The 21,205-nt window shown below is 43.8% G+C and overlaps 3 protein-coding genes and 1 long non-coding RNA gene across 6 annotated transcripts in view; 2 read left to right on the forward strand and 2 right to left on the reverse strand.

Moving 5' to 3' along the window:
* Positions 1 to 3,175, forward strand: part of Wdcp (WD repeat and coiled coil containing) — a 27,505-nt gene extending 24,330 nt beyond the window's left edge. For both annotated transcript variants that reach the window (XM_040271370.2, XM_040271368.2), the window contains one exon: positions 304 to 3,175. Coding sequence is in view for 1 of the 2 variants with exons in the window: in XM_040271368.2 (XP_040127302.2) it covers positions 304 to 414 (111 nt within the window). In the remaining variant the exon portion in view is untranslated. The remainder of the gene's footprint in view (positions 1 to 303) is intronic.
* Positions 1 to 10,833, reverse strand: part of Mfsd2b (MFSD2 lysolipid transporter B, sphingolipid) — a 13,348-nt gene extending 2,515 nt beyond the window's left edge. The window contains exons 1-13 of the mRNA XM_021724652.3: positions 10,582 to 10,833; positions 7,001 to 7,126; positions 5,748 to 5,872; positions 5,131 to 5,254; positions 4,720 to 4,798; positions 4,505 to 4,635; positions 2,485 to 2,575; positions 2,249 to 2,370; positions 1,742 to 1,825; positions 1,411 to 1,491; positions 1,106 to 1,215; positions 674 to 817; positions 151 to 327 (exon numbers count right to left, since the gene is read on the reverse strand). Coding sequence (XP_021580327.2) covers positions 151 to 327; positions 674 to 817; positions 1,106 to 1,215; positions 1,411 to 1,491; positions 1,742 to 1,825; positions 2,249 to 2,370; positions 2,485 to 2,575; positions 4,505 to 4,635; positions 4,720 to 4,798; positions 5,131 to 5,254; positions 5,748 to 5,872; positions 7,001 to 7,126; positions 10,582 to 10,668 — 1,481 coding nt within the window. The 5' untranslated portion in view covers positions 10,669 to 10,833. The remainder of the gene's footprint in view (positions 1 to 150; positions 328 to 673; positions 818 to 1,105; positions 1,216 to 1,410; positions 1,492 to 1,741; positions 1,826 to 2,248; positions 2,371 to 2,484; positions 2,576 to 4,504; positions 4,636 to 4,719; positions 4,799 to 5,130; positions 5,255 to 5,747; positions 5,873 to 7,000; positions 7,127 to 10,581) is intronic.
* A 3,511-nt stretch (positions 10,834 to 14,344) lies between these two features.
* Ubxn2a (UBX domain protein 2A) overlaps positions 14,345 to 21,205 on the reverse strand; it is a 37,655-nt gene continuing 30,794 nt past the window's right edge. For both annotated transcript variants that reach the window (XM_078029597.1, XM_078029598.1), the window contains one exon: positions 14,345 to 19,485. In XM_078029597.1, the coding sequence (XP_077885723.1) occupies positions 19,293 to 19,485 (193 nt within the window). In that variant the 3' untranslated portion in view covers positions 14,345 to 19,292. The remainder of the gene's footprint in view (positions 19,486 to 21,205) is intronic.
* The window catches only part of LOC144369435 (uncharacterized), a 29,280-nt gene continuing 27,030 nt past the window's right edge, over positions 18,956 to 21,205 (forward strand). The window contains exon 1 of the long non-coding RNA XR_013429187.1: positions 18,956 to 19,056. This is a non-coding gene — a long non-coding RNA (uncharacterized LOC144369435). The remainder of the gene's footprint in view (positions 19,057 to 21,205) is intronic.

The following is a 21,205-nucleotide window of genomic DNA, read 5'->3' on the forward strand; positions in this document are numbered from 1 at the left end:
AGAAGAAAATAGAGGACCAAATGGTGTCACTGAAGCTGAGTCTTCTAAAGGCAGAACGGCTCAGCTGGGTGCACAGCAGAACTATAGGCTGATGTTAGGTCATTCGTGTGTCTTCCTGTCTGTTTTGATCAGTGTACCCGGGCTGCCTACCTCCGAAGGCTTAGCTGGAAGGAGGTGTCCTGACTTGGCACCTTGGGAGTGGGGCCAACCATGAGGATGCACAGACCAGCCAGGATCATGCAGGTGGGCACAGCACCGATGAGGACTTTGAGGGTGACCACTACTTCCTCTGTCTGCTTGCAGGCTCCTGCCTTATATCCTGCAAACCTGGAGAAATACCACCCCACCCCAACAGTCATATCCTTCAGAGCCTGGGTAGGGGGCTCACAGATACCTACCCCCACACTCTCCTGAAATGTGACTTAATATTTCCTGGCCAGATCAGCCTAATGGTGGAGGAGGGAATGTCGAGGAGAGCAGGAATGAGTGCCAAAGGAGCCAAGAAGACTGGCAGCAGGGGCTTGGGAGGTGGTACAGACTCTAAGAAAGGCTCCAAGTCATGTGCACCAGGTTCCCCACACTCTCTATGGGTAGCCCCTAGTTGGGAAGAGAGGGGGATTTGCCCTCTTCCCACTGTTTTTTGTGCCTCTGGTATACCCAGCCCTGGACTGACTGCAGACTGAGGGTGGAGATGCCCAAGGCGCCAGCGCTTGAAAGTTTGGTGAAGAAAACATAGGATGCATAGAAGATGGTCTCTAGACCAGGGCCGTGCCGGTGCTGCAGCTGGAAATCATCCACCACATCTGGCAGAATGGACCTGGGAACAGGTGCATGGAGTTAGCACTCTTCATCCCGTTGACAGCAGCAGCCTATGGGCTCTCTGGAGACAAATGTGTCAGTCTTCTGTGCTCAAAACCAGGACAGACCCCCAGAGAGCCAGCAGTTTGTGTGCTTGTATTCCCCACCCCCACCATTCTCGCCATTGGTGCCCTTTAGGAGGATTCTAAGGAGGGAACTTGTGGCCTTTATCTCCTGCTCAGGGTGACCCAGGACAGCAGGTTGGCCCAAAGGAATGGATATCCCCCCTTCCCTTCACCCAGCCTACCATGGTAGCAGCAAGGACACAGCAGTGCTCACACCAGAGACAAAGGCCACAACATATGCCACAGGTGCTGTGGGCATAGCAGCCAGTAAGATTGCAAAAGGCACCATCATCTAGGGAGACAGACACACAGGCTGGTCCCTCCACCCACTATCTGGGCTTGTTCTTTCATTCCCACACTCTCTGCTCTTTGAGCCCTGGGCCTGGTCCACAGACACAAAGTCCAGACACAGATTGAGCCCTGCTGGCTTCAGGAAGCCCAGGCACGGTCACCTCCCCAGGCACCCCTAGCCTTCCTTCTCACTCACAAAGATCCCGAAGGCTGGTGTCCTCTTCCCAAATCTCTGGAGAACCCACTCCCACAAGGGGGTGCTCAGCACAGCTGAGACCTGTGGCAGACAGCAGCATCACAGCAAGGCCCTGCAGCCAGCACTCGACCCAGCACCTCAAAGCCCAACCATGATCTTGCCCCTGGTTTGAATTAGCGGCTATTAACCTCGGCTCTGCTCCCAGTTCCACCCTCTACTGTAGGTGACTAAGACCAAAGCCAACTACAGAATGTTGACTGTTAGAACAATGGCCACACATCCCCAGCTCAGGGCCTTAGGTGCCTGGCCTTCACCACCCAGGTCCCCTCACCAGGATGATGAGCACCAAGTTTTGGACGTGGTCGTGGAGCCGGGAGGCGTGAGTACAGAACAGGACCAGGTAGCTCTGCTCCACCTGAGGCGGTGAACGGGAGGTGGGCATATGCAGGGAATGGCAGAAACTCAGAAATCAGGGGCAGGGACAGGGTCTCAAGTCTGGCCTCTTTGGGATCTTGAGCTCAGATCACTGTCAGCATCATGCAGTCACCCCACAAAAGAAGCTTTTCCCCAACAGACAGAAGCACTATTCCTAGTTTATCATCACCCCCTGCACAGCTAAGACCAGTTGGACTTGACTAAACTTCAGGTAACATAAGAGAAAACCACCCCAGACACTGTCAGCTTCCTAGGGCTTAAGGCCCCCAATCTCCACCTGACTCTTTTCCCAGCACATTTCTCTGAGCCGAAGACCCACCCCAGGTTCCCCCCTACAAAACTCAAGCCGAAAGACTGAACTCTGGACCTATGCAAGAGAGGGGGATCAGGTGGCCAGAGATACCTGAACAGCAGTTGAGATGAACAGGAAGGAGACCACTAGCTTCAGATAGGGTGGGTGCCGGGCAGTGAGGCCCAGCCCAGCCAGGAAGCCCAGGCCTTGGCCTGAAGCAGAGGCAGAAGGATCTGCAACACAGGAAGGTGACATCTTGGCTTGGTAGGATTCAACACCAAAACCCACCCCCAAGAGGAGTCCTGCTTCCAGTTCTGGCCTCCCATTTCCTCGCAGTGCCTCCATACCTGGCTGCTCCTTCACCCCTAGGCAGAGCAAACCACTGCAAACGTGGTAAGTCACCACCACCACAGCGGCTGCAATGGAGTAGAGACGAGTCTGTGGGACAGGACAGAACTGGGCTGGGGGTGATGTCTCCAACCCAGGGAGGCAGGGCCGGAGTACTTCCCAGTGGAGCAGAGGAACCTCAGCTCAAGCCCCAGGTGCTGGGTCCCTCTCTTCCATATCACTCAGAGGTAGGTCTAAGGGCCCAGAATGGTCCTTCACACACATCCAGTTCTGCTGACCCTGTGCTTCCTGCCTGGAAAGGAGGCATTGATGCCACCAGAGGTCAGAGCATTCACTTTCTCATTTCACTTAGCAAACATACATTGCCAATGACGTCTGCATGCTAGACCCTGAGGTTATGATGATGAATAAGTGACCTGGCCCATCCATGATAGGGGACTGTGTGTGTGACAGATCTGTGGGTAGACATTTATAGCAGTGTGACACACAATGACCAGATGAACAAAACAGAACAGCACTACCTATTCAGGGGAAATACATAGGTAATAAAAATTGCCCTGGAAGGGGAGGGTGGGGTAGCTCTCCCAGGTGCAGTGCATACAGTTCAGCAGGGTACTGTGCTTGGAGTTTAATGCTCTCTTGTCATGGTCTTGAGAAGCTTGATAATTAAATTTTTTTTTTGTAATTGTAGATGGACAGATGCCTTTATTTTATTTATTTTTATGTGGTGCTAAAGATTGAACCCAGTGCCTCACACATTAGGCAAGCGCTAGGCAAGCACTCTGCCACTAAGCTATAGCCCCAGCCTGAAAGCTTGATAATTTTATCTGTGAATTTGTATTGATAAGTGAAGTCTGATGGGACAACAGAATGTGAGTTACCAAGAGTTTTGGCCTCTGCTAACATGAGCATCCACCTCTGCAGATGGGTTCTCAGCCTGTTGCTCTTACTCCTTATAAATAGGAAATACTAATTTAAAAGCAAACAAAAATACCAACATGAAAGGGTTCAGAGAACATAAAGAGGAGCCCCATAGCCAAGCCTGAGGAGGGGTGGGCTGTACCTAATCCTGAAGACAAGGGCTACCCATATTCAAACTCTGAAAATGTTCCTTGATGGGAGGCTGAGGTAGGAGGATCTCAAGTTCAAGGACAGCCACAGTAACTTAGTGAGGCCCTAACACAAAATAAAAAAGGGCTGGGAATGTGGCCCCCAGGTTCAACCCCTAGTACCAAAAAAAAAAAAAAAAAAACAAGAAAATGTCCCCTGACTCTGCTGCTGGGGCCAGTGGGGGCCTGGAGGAGGCTGATGTAGTAGCTGGGGTGGGGATGATGGGGACCTGGCCAGTGAATGGCAGGGCAACGTAGGCAAGCTGAACAGCTTCTAGGTTTGTGGCTGGAAAAGCAGACAGAGTTTATAGTAGTTTGGATGGTTCAGAGGGAGGAGTAAAGGTTTGCCTAGGGTTCTGGAGGATAACAGTGTCATTTGCTTAAGGAAAAAGGGAAGACATAGAAGATAAACATGATGGATAAAGTAGATGTGCATCCCCTAATTGCTGAGGAAGGACCTACTCTAAGGGGAGAGGAAGAAGCTTGTTCCCCGTTTCCACTTCTCGCTTCACACTGGGGTCAGCTGGTTGGGGTTGGGGTTGGGAAAGGGCCATAGGAGGACCATGAAAGCACAACAAACCCTTCTGCCCCCTCCCTGCTGTACACTTCCTGCCCCTTCCTGGTGTGCCCCTTCCTGGTGTGCCCCCTCAACAGTCCTTTGTCTGGTGGTAGCCTCCTCCCTCCAGGTGGCCTGCTGACCCACTGTTTTATGATGAGCAAGAACCCAGGGTTTAGCAGAGGGCAGTGGGCCTGCACTTGGGACTCATGCACTTAGCTAGGGGAGCAGGGAAGGAATGAGGGTGCAGTGAGCCCCCTGCCTCAAAGATGAAGAGACAAGGTGTGGAGAAAAGTAGCCCTGGAGGAAGGAAGTAACTCCGCAGAGGGGATCCTGGCCACCTTGGACACTCACGGCATCCGGGGAGATAGCAGCAGGCACTGGGAGCTCAGTGTCCACACAGTGGTTGGACCGGTGGGCACCAGACACAATGAACCCATGGACAGTGGCTCCCATCAGTGTCCCCACCATCTCCATGGTCATCCCTGGAGACAGAGCATGTGCAAGGTGAGTGAGCCAGTAGCAGTTCCCAGGGCATCGTCCTCACCCAACCCCAGGGCTGCACTTACGGTATGCGGTAGCAGAATCCCGCTCCGTGGGACTGGGAGTGAGGAGCATAGTGAGCGCTGTGTAGGGCACCTGGAAGAACTGGGGAGGCCAGCAGAGCTCAAGATGGCCCTCACCATGCAGATCACCAAGTAGAACCCCCACTTTGCCACACAAAGGCCCACAGCCATCCCTCCCATCCTGGTACCTAGGAATCAATCTGCTATATGCATGCTGGTTACCTAAGCTCAGAGATAGGGGCTTAAAAGCAGGAGAGGGCACCTGGCCCAAGTAGGGACAGCAGAGCTAATTTTAAGTGTCTAGGCACTGGTGGGGAGGTGAGAGCAGTGTGGTTCCCAAGCCCCCAGTCCCAGGATTGGCCACAGCAGTGAGGTTTCTCAGAACCAGGGCAGGAAGGGAGGATACCTGCTTACCGTGGCCATAGCCTGGAACAGGCAGTAGAAGGTGGTATACCAGAGGCCACGCAGGCTGGTGAAGGGGGGCAGGAACCACAGGAAGAAGTAGGCCAGGGCGATGAAGGGTGTGCAGCCGAGCATCCTAAAAAGCACACAGTGAAGCACCTGCAGCACCAGGTTGGGGACACCCTTCTCTGCCCCTGGGGTTGCCCTGGGCTGGGGCTCTCAGAGTGGGAGCCATGGAGAGGGAAGCAAGGAGTAGAGTGGAGAGTTGGGGACGGGGCATTCATTGCCGGGACTCTGACTGGGGCACGTGGGTGCTCAATGGTGCCAGTCCCAGTTTAAGAGCACTGGGGCACAAGCCAGTTGCACTTCCTCTGAGACCTTCCCTGGCTTCCACTGAGCCACAGGCCAGGTCTGGGAGCCCGAAGAGACTTGTCTAGTCCTATGTATGCCCTCTGCTAAGGAACAGCCCCCAAGAATGTCTCTGAACACGGCACACAGGCCGACCCCAGTGTACCAAACAGTCCAGTCTCATCCTCTAACCATTGGCAGGGTGTCCACTAACAAGCTGTGACCAATACCTCAGAGACAGGGGTAGGTGCCTGGATCCTAAAAACCAAAGGGCTGCTCACCAGGGCATAAGTCGTCCAGACCCTCTCCTCCTGCTTCTGTTGATGAAGAATCCAGCTACAGGGTCGGCAGCTGCCCCAGACACCTTCCCTCCAAACAGGACAAGTGACACGTAGGCAGCAGGAATCTGAAATCCATAGGGGAGGGGATTAAGAGCCAAGACCCAATAGAGCCAGAGAGGGTATCCAGGCTTGTCGGTCAGCAAGAAGGGGGACCTGGGAACATCTGGGGCTAAAGCCACAGTGGAAAATGCTGCTCAATGACCTCCTGCCCAAGAAACCAATCCAGAAGCTTCCAAAGGTACATCTGTGCTAGTGAAAAGGGTTGGGGAAGGAGCTGATTCCTGTGCATTGGCACTTTGCCATTATTACTGGGTCCAGTCACTTTTGGACAAAACTTGAGGTGCCTTCACCTGGAGGTGGCTCCAAGCAAGAACGGTGCACCTAGGGTGATAGAGGTAGCCATTTTTCCACAGTAAAAATGTTTGTTTTTCTGACTATATAAATGATGCAGTCTTTAGAAGAACATTCAAGTAATCCAAACAATAAGCAAAATGCATCTGAAATCCCATCATCTTGAGACAATTGCCAAAAGCATTTTGAAAATCATCCTTTCATGCATTTATGTGCACCTGAAGTTATAAATTTTATCTAAATGGGATCAGATCTGTGTCATTTAAAAAAATCATGAGTACCTTGTTGTTTTTTTTTTAAAACAGTTGTTCTTGCTTACCTTTTATCTTGCACCATTCCACCCTACAGCCAACATGAACAACCCGGTGCATATCCTTCTATAATTTTCTCTGCACTATTTTAATCACATACTGACACATGTATACTTATGCACACACGCGGTGCACATCTTTGTTTTGCTAAAATGGAGCCATTTTATATACTCTACAACTAGCTTTTCATTTTTGACAGTGAATCATGAAGTCCCTCCATGTCAACTGGTATAGATCTCTCTTGTGAATGGCTGCAAGCACAATAATTTTAATTATTTAATTTTAATTTTGTGGATTAATACCACTTACTTTCTAAGTAAGTGGCTTATATATTGTTGGGCATCCAACAATGTTTCTTATTTTAGCATTATAAACAGACTGCAGTAAACATCCTTGGGAGATTCACTAAATAGCATTTGGCTTTTTGTTAGGTTTGGATCAAAGGACTGTCATCAAGGATGGGAGGGTGAAGGACAAGTGGGCATGAAAGACCAGACAACCAAGGGGCCCCAGGCTACTGCCCACACTCACCTGTGCCACATCAAGCAGGAACAGCTGTAGGTAAAAGGCTATGGCGCTGGAAGCTACCTGGTTGGGGATCCCACCAAAGCCATAGCACACCTTCGTACAGAATGAGAGGCGACCAGCTCTGCTGACCTGAGGAGACACAGTAAGTCATCCCTACCCAATCTGCGAGTCATAAAACATCTCCCCAAGCCCCCGTGACTTCCATGGGCATCCTTGAGTTCCTATGATGTTTTTTAAAAAATACCTTGTTTTTATGTGGTGCTGAGGATTGAACCCACTGCCTTACACATGCAAGCAAGCATTTTACCACTAAGCCCCAGCCCCCTATGAGGTTTTGATGGTGTTTCTAGCAACCTCTTAGCTCCATCTTGTCCCAAAATGATCCTAATGGGAAGTGAGAGAGAATTTACAACAAAAAAAAATTTCTAAACCATGACCTCTAAACCTTTCCAGGGGGAAGTTCTTTCTTATATTTCCCCCCACACTTCCTGCTAGACCCTGCTTTAATTTATTGAATCAGCAATCAGAGTGGACTGTGAGTCAGGAGACTTGGGCTTGAGTCCCTTCTGTGCCATCTACTCTCTGTGTGACATTGAATAAATCACTCTCTCTTTTCAAGTCTTGTCTTCCTCATTGGCCAAACATAATATCCTTGCCAATTTCACAAGGTTGTTTTGATCAGTGAATGAGGCGGGGGCTTTGAGAACTGAGGACTTCTGCAAGCTAGTTCTTGAACCCCTGAAATCAGCTATACTGAGGGTATTTACAAACATTATAATTTAGAGTCTCTAACTGCCTTTTCTCTTCCTGGAGAGACAGTTTATCAGTCCATCACTGACACAATGTTTATGAGCAGAGAGTGTATGTATCTATCCCACAAGCCCAGAGCTATCCAGGGAGCTCCTGAGGATTTGACTGCCTACCCACAATCTCCCAATGGACGCCTGATAAGCATGAGCCTAGTGTGGCTCCTGATTTCCATCCCACAGTCTAGACCAGCTCCTAACCCTGTTCCTATTGCATTAAATGGCACCAGTCTGCTTAGTGGCTCAGGCCACATCATTGATTCCTTTTTTTCCACCCCCAGTTCCCCTGTCTAATCTATCATTGAGAGACTCGTAAGTGGCGTCTCCACTTCTGCATCTGTTCCTTACAACTTGACCTCCCATGAAACAGCTGATGTGGGTTTTTATATAGTCCAGTACTGGAAACTGGACCCAGGGGCACTCTAGTATTGAGTCACATCCCCCGCAAGTCACCTTTTTAAAAAATCTTGAGACAGGGTCTCACTAAGTTTCTGAGACTGGCCTCAAACTTACAGTCTTCTTGCCTCAGCCTCCAGAGTTGATAGGATTATAGGTGGGTGCCACTGTGCTTGGCTAGCCAGTGATTTTTAAAAACATAATTCAGATCATGTCTTCTCTGCTTAAAATCCTCCAAGAGCTTGCCATAACATCTTGAATGAAATGTCAAGTCTTCACCATAGCCTGTAGAACCCGTGCTGATCAGCCCCCACTTCCCTATCCTCTTCACTTCAAATAGCCCTCCTTCAGCAGGAGCCAGGTCCACCTGACAGTCCAAATGACCAAGCCTGTTGCTGCCTCCGGGCCTTTGTACTTCCCATTTCTTTGCCTATCTTCTGTGTCTTCCAAGAGCTGACTCCCTTTCATTCAGGTCTGAGTTTAAATGTCACCTCATCAGGCCTGGGGATGTAGCTAAGCTGTAAAGCATGAGGCACAAAAAAGGAAGAAAAAAAAACTTGTAAATGTCACCCTTTATATTCCCTGACGACTCAAGGTTCTCAAGTGTACTGTTTGGTATATTTTCTATTTATTCCCTAACAGAATGTAAGCTCTCTGAGAGCACAAACTGTAACTCACCGTGGTATCTACAGTACCTAGAACAATGCTTGATATATCGTGAGTGTTCAATATATATTCTTGGAAGCAGTGAATGGCTAGCAACAATTGGACGCTATTTCTTGCAAAGATGTTGGGGCTCCTCTTTTCTCCTTTGCTTGGAGATAGGAGAGAATTGGAAGAAGTAGAGCTTGCCTATTTTGGTATCTTGAACACTACAAGCAGGTTCTTCTGAAGGGAAGGTCGTCCCAGATAAAGGTTTATCATACCCTTTGCATACTTCCTATGCATGGGGGAAAACCACACTTGAGGCAGGACATGTTATATTCTGACATCTGTGTGAACATTATTTCAACTTCCAAAAAAAGCTAAACAACAGAATTCAACATGATAGCCTTCCTCTCCTCCATAATAGAAGTCTTGTTCACCCCTAAATGGGCCTAACAAGTTTTTAGAACATAAAAGGCCCTCAAGAAAAAAAATTGAATTATGGTTAAGCCGGGTGCGATGGTGCACATTTGTAAGCCCAGCTACTTGGAGGCTGAGGCAGAAGGATCACAAGTCTGAGGTCAGCCAGGGCAACTTAACAAGACCCTATCTCAAAAAATAAAAAGGACTGGGGATGTAGCTCAGTGGTAGAGCACCCCTATGTTTAATCCTCAGTGTGCGTACGTGGCTGGGGTGTGGGGAGGCAAAAAATTCCAACTGACACTAAAGATACAATCTTGGAGTCTTCAGGAAGACAGTTTTACCAACTTAAATCATTAGCCCTTCACAGTCCACAGAGTTTTATAATTAGGCAAACTAGCTGTGTGAACTTGCTGAGCTGTTGTGTCCTCACACTAAATATGCATCCTCCCACATCCTGTTAGGAGGATGCGGGCACTTCATTGACAGTTAGCAGTTGTTTCCCCCTTTTGCCCTTAATCTCAATCCAAATTTCTAAATTTCTCTAGAAAATAAGAATATTCAGCCTTCTCATTCACTTTTTTTTTTTTTTTAAATTAAAGAGAAGGGTTCTGCTATGTTGCCCAGGTTGGTTCTGAACTCCTGGAATCAAGTGATCCTCCTGCTTCAGCCTCCCCAGTAACTGGGTCTACGTGTGTGCCACCAAGCCCTGCTCTCACTTCTTTGTTGGAGGCCATAATTCCTGGCCCTGAAAGTAAGCACCAGGTCAAGATAGGGAACTGAGATGGTGGTCAAATGAAGCACAGAATACCTTGACTATGGGGCTGGGAACACATGTTGCATTCAATATCACACCATTTGGAGGTTCCTAACCTCTTGGGCCCTCAATCGCACCCCAAGAGCCGACTAGGAGGTCATCTCTGGGGCCAGTCTCCCTAAGGAGAGCCTAGTGCCTGGACAAGACCAGGGTTTGAGGCAGAGACTGAGGCCACAGGATCTGTCTGGACTCTGGGAAAGGGAGGCAGCCCTCTCACGCATAGCTCAAAGCCCTCCCTGCCCAGGAGACTTGTAGCGTGTGGACAAGAGCCATGGCCTGGCAATAAGACCCTCTGGACCTGCCCTGGTCCTGCTGAACTGTTTGAAAGAATCCAGCAAGTTATTTCACTTAGATCATTTCCCATCCTATAATCTTTGGGACACCTAATGTCCTCAGCCTCCCTGCTAGGTCAACCTGAAGAAGGGACTGCGAATGGCCATGCACAGCCTCCGCTCTCAGCCCGGTCCAGCCCGCTCCCTCTTGCCCTGCTTGGCGCTCACCGAGCCCATCTCCACCGTTTGCTCCCCGGGCTGGGACAGCGGCGCCTCTGCAGCCTGGGCAGATGGGGATCCAGGGGGCGCTGCCATCGTGCAGCAGTCCAACTGCGGTGGTTGTCCTGGATGTCATCAACGGCGGGAGTGGTGGCCTCAGCCCAGTGGGCGCGGCCGGGGCGGGGAGAGCTGGCTGTGTGCGCCCTCAGAGACGCAGCTGCCCCAAGAGGCAGCACGCAGGGAAAGCCAGAAACCCCGGAATTCGTGGTTTCATTTCTACCAGAGGAAACACAACGGACCAAATTCACCAGGCTAAGGCCCCGTAAGTCCTTCGGGACCATGTTGTGGATCCCAAAGGAGTGAGTGCTCTGCAGAGGGAAACCCTTCAGCTGAATCCCCAGGGATGAAAGCCAGCATATAATAATAGTTTATTTTTTAAATGAAGCAATAAGCCATCGCAGGGGAGCACGCTTGTAACACCAGTTAAAAGCAAGCCTGTGTTGAAGCTCAGCGCTAGAGTGCCCCTGGGTTCAGTCCCCAGTGTCACAATAAACAAACAAGAAGCAACAGAATCGACTTGCTCAGAGTAAGATTATGACTGAATAGGTTTTCAACCTGATTTGACAGTGGATGCCTGAAATGCACATTTTCCAGTCTCTCATGCAATGATTATTATGTCCCTGTAACCAAGTCTGGGTCAGAGAACAAAAGCAGAATGGTGTGTACAACGTCCCTGAAAGGGCCTTAACACAGAAGGGGCTACACAATGTGCAAAAACTGAAAACGTACCCCGGAACTTAATATGAGGTTACAATGATGAAACTCTTAGAAAATAGGAGCAAATCTTCACCATATTAGGGTAAACAACCGTTTCTTAGAATACCACAAGCACAAGCTGGATTATATCAAAATGAAAAATGTGCTGCAAGTAATTCCAATGAATGAAAAGAATGGGAGAAAATACTTGCAAATTTTCATGGATTTGTACTGAGATATATACATAGCTCATAACATTAGGAAAGCAATCCAATTTAAAAACATACAAATAGACAATAAGCACATAAAAAGATGCTCATATCATTAGGGAAATAAAAAATCGAAGCTACACTAAGGCTTTTATAATAAAAAAGACAGACAACAGGGGAGAATACAGAGTAACTAGAATCTTCAAACACTGCTGGTGGGAAGGTAAACCAGTGAGGCCCTTGGAAAAGTCTGGCAGTTCCTCAAAATGTTAAGCAGAGTTTTTATCAATTCCACTCCTCTGTATAACCCCTAGAGAAATGAAACATGTTCACATAAAAACTAGAACACAAATGTTAATTAGCAGCAATACACACACACACCTCTGATACATACATAGATATAGATGTATACACACATATGTAACATGTAAAATAAATTTGCCCCAAACTGGAAAAAACTCCAAATGACCTCAGGTTATGAGTAGATACATAAAATATGGTATATAAATATAATGGATTATTTCTGGGCAATAACAAGGAATGAAGGGTTGATACCTGCTACACCAAAGTGAATCTTGAACACATTATACTAAGTGAAAAAAAAGCCAGTCAAAAAAGACCAGCTATTGTGATTCCCTTTGAAATGCCTAGAATAGACAAACATAAAGAATGCAGATTTGTGGTTGCCTACTACTGGGAGCAGGGAGTAGCTATGAGGTTTCTTTAGGAGAGGATAAACATTTCCTGAAATTAGATTGAGATTACATGGTTGTACAATGTTGCAATATGCTATACTAAAAACCAATGATCCCACACTTTAAATGGGTGAACTGCATGGTATGTGATTTATAGCTAAATAAAATTATTTATATTTTTGTGGTTTTGGGGATTGAGCCCCGGGGTGCTCTACCACTGAACTATATCCCCAGCCCTTTTTTACTGAGACAGTTGCTGAGGCTGGCCTGGAACTTGTGAGGAGTTACTGAGATTACAGGTGTGTACCACCATGCCTGGCCAGTAGTCAACTTGTGCTGAGATTACAAATGAATGATATGGGAGTCTGATAATTTCCTGAAGTTATCCTATCACCCTGACCTACTGCTCTCTGGAATTTTGCATGGGAAATAAATTTTATTTTATAAGCAACTATTTTGGATTTTCTTTCATAGCGAAACCTAATAAAGGATGCATTACCTTATCTAGAGCAAGTCATTTTTTGTGCCTCAGTTTTTTAATCTAAAAAAATAATTTGTTTGCTTCATTGAAGTGGAAGTGCTAGCCAGGCACAGTGGTGCACACTTGTAATCCCAGCTACTTGGGAGGTTGAGGCAGGATGTTCTCAAGTTCAAGGTCAGCCTCAGCAATTTAGGGAAGCCCTAGAAACTCAGTGAGACCCTGTCTCAAAATGAAAACTAAAAGGATGTAGCTTGATGGTAAAGCACCCTTGGGTTTGACCCCCAGAACAACAACAGCAAAAAAAAAAAAAGGTGAAAATTTTAATCCCTTGGAAATTAGACATTAACTAAAGATGAAATTTCTTGAATAATCTCCTCACCCCATCTTTGGTAGTGAGGACTGAACCAAAGCATGCTTTACTACTGAGCTAAATTGCCAGTTCTTCAGGCAGAGACTTGCTAAGTTGCTGAGGGTCTTGCTGCACTGCTAAGGAATCACTTGCTTGTGATCCTCCTGCCTCGCTGCTGGGATTACAGGTGTATGCCACTGTACCCGCTTGACTAATCTACTTTTAGATACATAATTTTTATTATGCAGTTTTTGCATGTTTGGGAAGACTTTATTCACAGTACTTGTACTATTTGTGTGTACTAACACAATTTAAAAAAAAAACATTAAAAATTTTTTTAGTTGTAAATGGATAAAATACCTTTGTTTATTTTTGTGTGGTGCTAGGATGGAACCCAGTGCCTCATGCATGCTCATGGAGCGCTCTACCACTGAGCCACAACCCCAGCCTGTACTAACACAATTTTGAAAGAAAGCAGGTTAAAATCAATTTTTACTGCACAGAAACATAATCTATTTTTTGAAGTTCTGAGGATTGAACCCAGGACCTTGTTCATCCCTCGCAAGTGCTCTGCCATTGAGCTACATCCCTAGCCTGTGCACAGAAATATAATTAGACGGCATTTTTTCCTAATGGCTGTTATTCTACTTGAAGTGATGGTATGCTTCTGTAATGCAACTTTTAATTAAAAAGACAAATTAGATTTCAAGAGAGAAAATAGCCAAATAACCAAGGCAACTGCCTCTTAATTAAAACAAAAGGAAGAACTGACACACTGTGTTCAGTTAGCTTTCTGTTACTGTAACAAATACGTGAGATAAATCAACAGAGAGGAAAGGTTTGGGGAGGTTTCAGTTCATGGTCAGTTGATGGTTGCTTTTGGGTCCGGTGGTGAAGCAGTGCGCCTGAGTGGGAGAGTGTGGTGGAAGAGGCTGCTCGCCTCACAGCCCCTTCAAAGGCATGTCTCAGTGACCCAAGTTCCTCCCAGTAGGCCCCACCTCCTGAGAGTTCCACCACCTCCTAATAGCACTGGAGGCTTCAGACCAAGCCTTCAACACATAGAATATTCAACCATAGCACATCTGAAAGAATTCACACCAGAACGGAATCAGTGGTTCTCTCTGATCGGTTGAATAAGATCAGGAAATTTAAAGACCACTTTAGCATATCTGCATTTTATAATTTTCTATAATGAACACAAATTACCTGTACAAAAAAACACGTAAAACAAATGACAAAGAGCCAAACATTAATCTATGGAATAAGCCATTCTATTTGATGATTTAGTGTAATGAGCAATTTTATTTTTTTTTAACCTAGTTTCTACTTTGGAAGAGAAAGAATAAAGGAGAAACTCCTACTAACAAGCCTTCATGCTAGTTCAATTCAGGATACAAGATGATTTAAAGTAATGCAACCATTAAGTTGGTACTAAAAATACCACATTTTTACATTTCTGGGTATTAAATCAAAGCTATGTTGGTTAAAGCAAAGGCACCTAATATTTTGTTGATTCTCAAAAGTAAATGACTCAAACAAAAATGACAAATGCATCCATGTGTAGCTATTTTATAACAAATGTAAAGTACTTCATAGATCCTTTTAACGGACAGCATTTCATTCCTAAGAGAACAGTTCTTTAACCATTAGCAAAATATTGCATTCAAAATACTTTAAGGCACTGAAATAAACTGATACACCCATATTATCAATACACTGAAACATCATGAAAAGTACATAAAATAAGTTTTAACTTCAATAATGCATAGTCATTTAACTATTCAATCAAAAATTTTAAAATGAGAATATGCTTCTATATATTAGCCCTAATTATTTTCAAGAAATTGATGACGGCTTTGAAACAACTGTTTAGATATTTGCTTATTTTCAAGTTTTCCTTCTCTTGGCAAATCCAGTTTGTTTTCCAACCAACCCGCATTACGTATTCTGTGCATTTAATAATTTTACAATATACAAACATTTCAAGTAAAATGCTTTACCAGATGATTAACTTTTCACAAAATGTTTGAGATTATTATTCACATTAACACAAGTTTTCACAGTTAAAAAAATGAAGGTTATTGCTGATGATAAGTCTTTATAGGCACCTCTTATTGGGGCAAACACTATATGTATACATAAGAAAGTTCCATTTTATCTCCTGGTTAATGAATTATAAACTGGAAACTCCACAAGGTGTGTGTGGGGGTTTCCTGTAGGTATCTAACACTCTTTTTTTTTTTTTTTGGTACCAGGTATTGAACCCAGAAGTGTTTAACCACTGAGACACATCCACATCCCTTTTATTTATTTAGAGACGGGTCTCACTAAGTTGCTTAGGGCCTTACTAAGTTGCTGAGGCTGGTTTTAAACTTGTGATCCTCCTGCCTCAACCTCCTGAGCTGCTGGGATAACAGGTATACGCCACTGCCCCCAGTGATATATATATTTAACAATCTCACCCTAAGAAAGGCTGCTTGTACAAATATTTGGAGAATCATCTATTCATTTTAATTATGCAAATAAAAATACTTCATGATAGGCCTATATGAAAAATCTTACAGATTCCCGAACATATATGAATAATCATAAATTATTTCCCATATTTGAAAGAGAAGTTCATTGATTTCTTTTTTTTTTATAAGAATGTCATTATTTTTGTCTTATTAGAGAGGACTCTTAACACTGTTGTATGTTACTGACAGTAAATATTTATTTTGTATTACCTGCCCATTTCCTAGGGTAAAGGACAAAGGGAAAAAGGATCTCCTTTCTTCCTCTTTTTCCAATAAAAAGACCTCTACCATATGGACAGCTGGGAACTATGAAAGGAAGTGTCCTTAAAATAGACCACAAACTAGACAGAGAAGCCATGCCATCTAGTTATGTAAGTAGTTCTCTTTTGTTATTCCTGACCCTTTAGGAAAAAATCTCATTCAAATGATCCAGCCCTGTCTCATTGGAGTTACAGGAGACAAAGCACAGGATTATGTCACGATTACTTCAGGTTAAAGGAGGGAGGGCTCTCTGTGAGAGCAAACTGTGGGGCTAGAGATACAGCAGCTCTCTCTGGGAGTCTTCCACCGTCCATGGTGACATATGCTGGTTTTATTTTCTTAGGATAGAAGCTTAGTGCAGGATTTTCTGAGGATGGTACAGCCACCACATCCCTCATCATCACTCAAGATTTCAACTGCAGTGATTTGGGACCTACCCCAGAAAAATGCATCATGTTTGTGGTAGGTGGCAGGAGTGGGCATTTTTCTTTTTTTTTTTTTTAAAGAGAGAGTGAGAGAGGAGAGAGAGAGAGAGAGAGAGAGAGAGAGAGAGAGAGAGAGAGAGAATTTTTAATATTTATTTTTTAGTTCTCGGCGGACACAACATCTTTGTTGATATGTGGTGCTGAGGATCGAACCCGGGCTCCACACATGCCAGGCGAGCGCGCTACCGCTTGAGCCACATCCCCAGCCCGGCATTTTTCTTTTCTTCTTTTTTTGGTACCAGGGATTAAACTCAGGGTCACTCTATCACCGAGCCACATCCCCAGCCCTTTTTTGTATTTAACTTAGAGACAGGGTTTCACTGAGTTGCTTAGTGCCTTGATAAGGTGCTGAGGCTGGCTTTGAACTTGTAATCCTCCTGCCTCAGCCTCTGAAGCTGCTGGGATAGGAATGGGCATTTTTGAAAAGCCAAATGATTCTTACACTAAGGCTTGAGTATTATTGTAAACTATACATTGCTTTAAAGGACTGAATCTTAGAGGATCACTGGGGGTTCCTGAGAGCCATTCGGGGGGTTATGCTGTCAAAACTCTTAGTAATACTGAGGTGTTATGTGCTTCACCTCTCACAAATGTACGGTGGTGTCTTCCAGAGGCTACATGGTGTGTGCTATTACAGGAGTGAACGGAGAAGCAAAGAGGACAAGCTGTCTGAGGTTGGGGATATAGCTCAACAGAGGAGGGCTTGCCTACCACGTGCCAGGCCTGGGCCTGATCTCTAAACAAAAACTCCTCACAACAAAAGAGAATCCATCATTAAGTCAGACATAAAGGATATTTGCAGAAAAAGAAAATGCCACTTTCTCACTTAAATCTTTTTATGTTTTGGAAGTTATAATTATCATTATTTACTATTTATTTATTTATTTATTTATTTATTTATTTATTTATTTATTTATTTATTTATTTATTTTTATGTGGTGCTGAGGATCAAACCCAGGGCCTTGCACATGTGAGGCGAGCGCTCTACTGCTAAGTCAAAAAGCCTGTACTTTTTAGAGACAATCATACCGTTCACCAGACTGGACTTGAACTCTTGCTTGAGCAAATCTCCTGCCTCGGCCTCCCTGTGTGGCTGGGACTACAGGCACATGCTTCAAAGTCATTATTTTTAAGTAAATAAATTTGGTAGGAATTGAACTGAGGGGCACTCGACCACTAAACCACATCCTCAGCCCTATTTTGTATTTTATTTAGAGACAGGCTGTCACTGAGTTGCTTAGCACCTAGATAAGTTGCTGAGGCTGGTTTTGAACTTGCAATCTTCCTGCCTCGACCTCCTGAGTTGCTGGGATTATAGGCCTGTGCCACCATGCTGAACTAAATAAATATTTTAAAACTAAATTTTTGGAGCCAGTGCTGTAGTACATGACAGTAATCATGCCTACTGGGGAAGCTGAGGCAAGGAGGTTCCAGAGTTCAAGAAGTACCTGGGCAACAGAGCCAAATCCTGTCACAAAAATAAACCAATAAGTAAATTTAAAAACTTTGACTTTTTAGTATTCTGTTGATATATATATAACCCACATAAAACAAAAGAAAAGGTCTTGAGACCAAAAGCCTTACAGCATCCATCCAGCACTCTATGAACATTACTGTTGATATAGGCCACTTAATCCGCAGCACATTCAACATATACTCTGATATGATTCATTTGCCAAAAAGCTTCCTATGCTTACTTCTAAGCCAGGGGTTTTAATCTGATTGAAATTTTGAAGTTTAACTGGTTTTAGTTAAAAGCCTAAGATGTTTTGGTGACATTAGAATGTAATAAATAATCTTTTAATGTATACATAAGGGATATATGAAATAGAAAAACTGACTTCACGTGATACATTAAATTCCTACCCAGGCACAGTGGCACATACCTGAAATCCCAGAGACTTAGAAGGATGAAGCAGGAGGATTGCAAGAGGCCAGCCTCCAAAACTTAGCAAGATACTGTCTTAAAAATAAAAAGGGCTGGGAATGTAGTTCAGTGTTACAGAGCCCCGGGTTTGATCCCAGCACCGAAAACTAAACCAAAACAAAACACCACCCTGCTAAAAAAAATTAAAAACCATCCATCTATCCATTCCTAATTAAATAAAAGATAGAGGGTACTGAGGATGTGGCTCAGTAGAGCACTTCCCTAGCATTTGGACACACTATGTTTGATCCCCAGCATTGCAAAAAAAAAGAAAGATAAGTAAAAATAAAAAATTATACAATTAGAAGTACAGAAATGTGTGGATATGTTAATATTGACATTATATTAAGATACTCAATTTTATTCCTAAATAAAAATATAACTTAGATATCGTTGCCAAATTAATCTTCCTACACTTTCGATTATATCCCAGTTATAAAATAATTACATTGATGCCTTTAACCTGCCATGTATAATTTTTTAACATATTGCTATTTAAAAACTCTTGTGATAGCTAACATTTAAAATAAATACCTGCTGTTTGGAAATGTTTCAGTGATTAAAGCAGTGAATATTTTTATTTGTTTATACGATATTAATATTCTAAATGATATAGCTACTTAACATACTGTATGTTATGAATTGTTTTTTAAAAAATATTTTTAGTTGTAGACAGACACAATACCTTTATTTTCTTTATTTATTTTTAGGTGGTGCTGAGGATCAAACCCAGTGCCTCACACGTGTTAGGCAAGTGCTCTGCCACTGAGCTACAACCTCAGCCCTGATGAACTGGTTTTTGAAAGTAAGTATATTTTTCTTTTTGAGTAGCCTTCTGGAAAAAGTACATTAAATATAGCTTCTAGTCATGTTACTTCCTTAACTTAAAATTATTCAAAACTCTTTTCCTCAGAAGAGGGTTAAATAGCACTCACACCAAAAGTCACGTGAATCTGATGTGTCCTCTCTCCCATTTTTGCATGTCCACTTACAACCGTCATTTCTCTGCAAAATTTCTACTTAGTCTCTTAAAAATCAGTTCTATGAAAATTCTCTGAGAGGTTCGGCAGTTTTTTTGAGTCTCTGAATAATCACAGCATTCTGTAAATCTGCTTCTTCCACTGTGAGTGTCTCATCTAGCAATTTGAGGACAGGAAGAGCCGTTGCCAGGGAAAAGGGAGAACTTCTTTGAGATCCTTGGTATTTTTCAATGAAGTCTTTGATGTGGCTTACCCTGTAAAAGAGTACAAATGAAACCTTGAAATTAGCTAAATCTAAGGCAATAACAACTTGTGAAGCTCCTGGGTATGGAAAATATAGAATAATCAAAATATTATATGATATCAGTGGTCATCATTTGGGATTTTTTTTTTTTTTTTTTTTTTTTTTTTGCAGTGCTGGGTATGGAACCCAGGGTCCTGCACATGCTAGGGAAGGAAAAGATCTACTACTGAGCTACATATCTAGCCTAGGACTATCCTTTTAAAGGTTGACCCTATATATCTGACGGTAGGAAGGAATTACTATTAGTTTTCTTAGGTATGACAAGGGTATTATGGCTACATTTGAAAAAAAAAAAATCTGGGGCTGGGGATGTGGCTCAAGCGGTAGCGCGCTCGCCTGGCATGCATGCAGCCCGGGTTCGATCCTCAGTACCACATACAAACAAAGATGTTGTGTCCGCCAAAAACTAAAAAATAAATATTAAAAAAATTCTCTCTCTCTCTCTCTCTCTCTCAAAAAAAAATAAAAATAATAAATTAATAAATAAATAAATAAATAAAATAAGTTCAGAGCTGGCCTCATCAACTTAGCAAGAACCTGTTTCAAAAAATAAAACAGGTTGGGGATGTGGCTCAGTGGTTAAATGCCCCTGGGTTCAATCCCTGTCACCAAAAAAGGAAAAGGAAAACTATATATGCATTTTTTTCTCTTTCTTTTTTTTTTGCAGTGCTGCGAATCAGAGTCTTACACATGCTAAGCACATGTCCAACTAAGAGCTACACACTCCCAGCCCCTCTACTTTTAATTAAGATGAGAACCCCCCCTTTTTTGTGGTATTCGGGTAAGGGTGCTTTAGCACTGAGCTACACCCCCAGACCTTTTTATTTTTTATTTTGAGGCAAGGTCCTACTTAGCTGCCTATGTTGGCCTGAACTTGTGATCCTTCTGCCTCAGCCTCCTGAGTCACTGGAATTATAGGCCCCTGCCACCACATCCAGCCTAGGGTTGATCTTGAACTAGCAATCCTCCTGTCTCTGCCTCAGGAAACTTCTGTTAAGAGAGATAAGACTAAATAAGAATTACTTGATCTAATAATACTGGTTATCTTTAAGTGGTGAAATTTATATTGACTTTAATTTCTTTCAATACTTTTCTTATTTGCACTCTTTTACTACAATTAACAGGAAAATATATACATAATGCTTATTGTTTTCTTTCTTTCTTTTTTTGAGATGGGATCCACTATGCTTCCCGGGCTACTCTTAAATTCCTGGGCTCAAGTGATCCTCTGTCTTGGCCTCCAGAGTAGCTGGGACTTTAGGTATATGCTACCATTCCTGGTTTGCAAATGATGCTTATGACTGATTTTAAAACACATTAAAAATAATTCCTTTAAAACAGGAAACTAATCAAATGACCAGCATGAAAATTCTTAAAACAAATTAAAAGTATTTCATTAATGTCCAACAGTTTCCTTTGTCTTGACATATTAAATTTGGAAGACTATTCATTAAAATCATTCATTATGGGGCTGGGATTGTGGCTCAGCGGTAGAGTGCTCGCCTAGCATGTGCAAGGCCCTGGGATTGATCCCCAATACCACATAAAAATAAGTAAATAAAATAAAAGTACTTGTCCAACTACAAAAACAAAAACAACAACAAAAAAACCCTTCATTAGTTTTTTTTTTTTTTTAAAGAAAGAGTGAGAGAGAGGGAGAGAGAGAGAGA

This window comes from Ictidomys tridecemlineatus, chromosome 12 (assembly GCF_052094955.1).
Source record: "Ictidomys tridecemlineatus isolate mIctTri1 chromosome 12, mIctTri1.hap1, whole genome shotgun sequence".
Classification (NCBI taxonomy): domain Eukaryota; kingdom Metazoa; phylum Chordata; class Mammalia; order Rodentia; family Sciuridae; genus Ictidomys; species Ictidomys tridecemlineatus.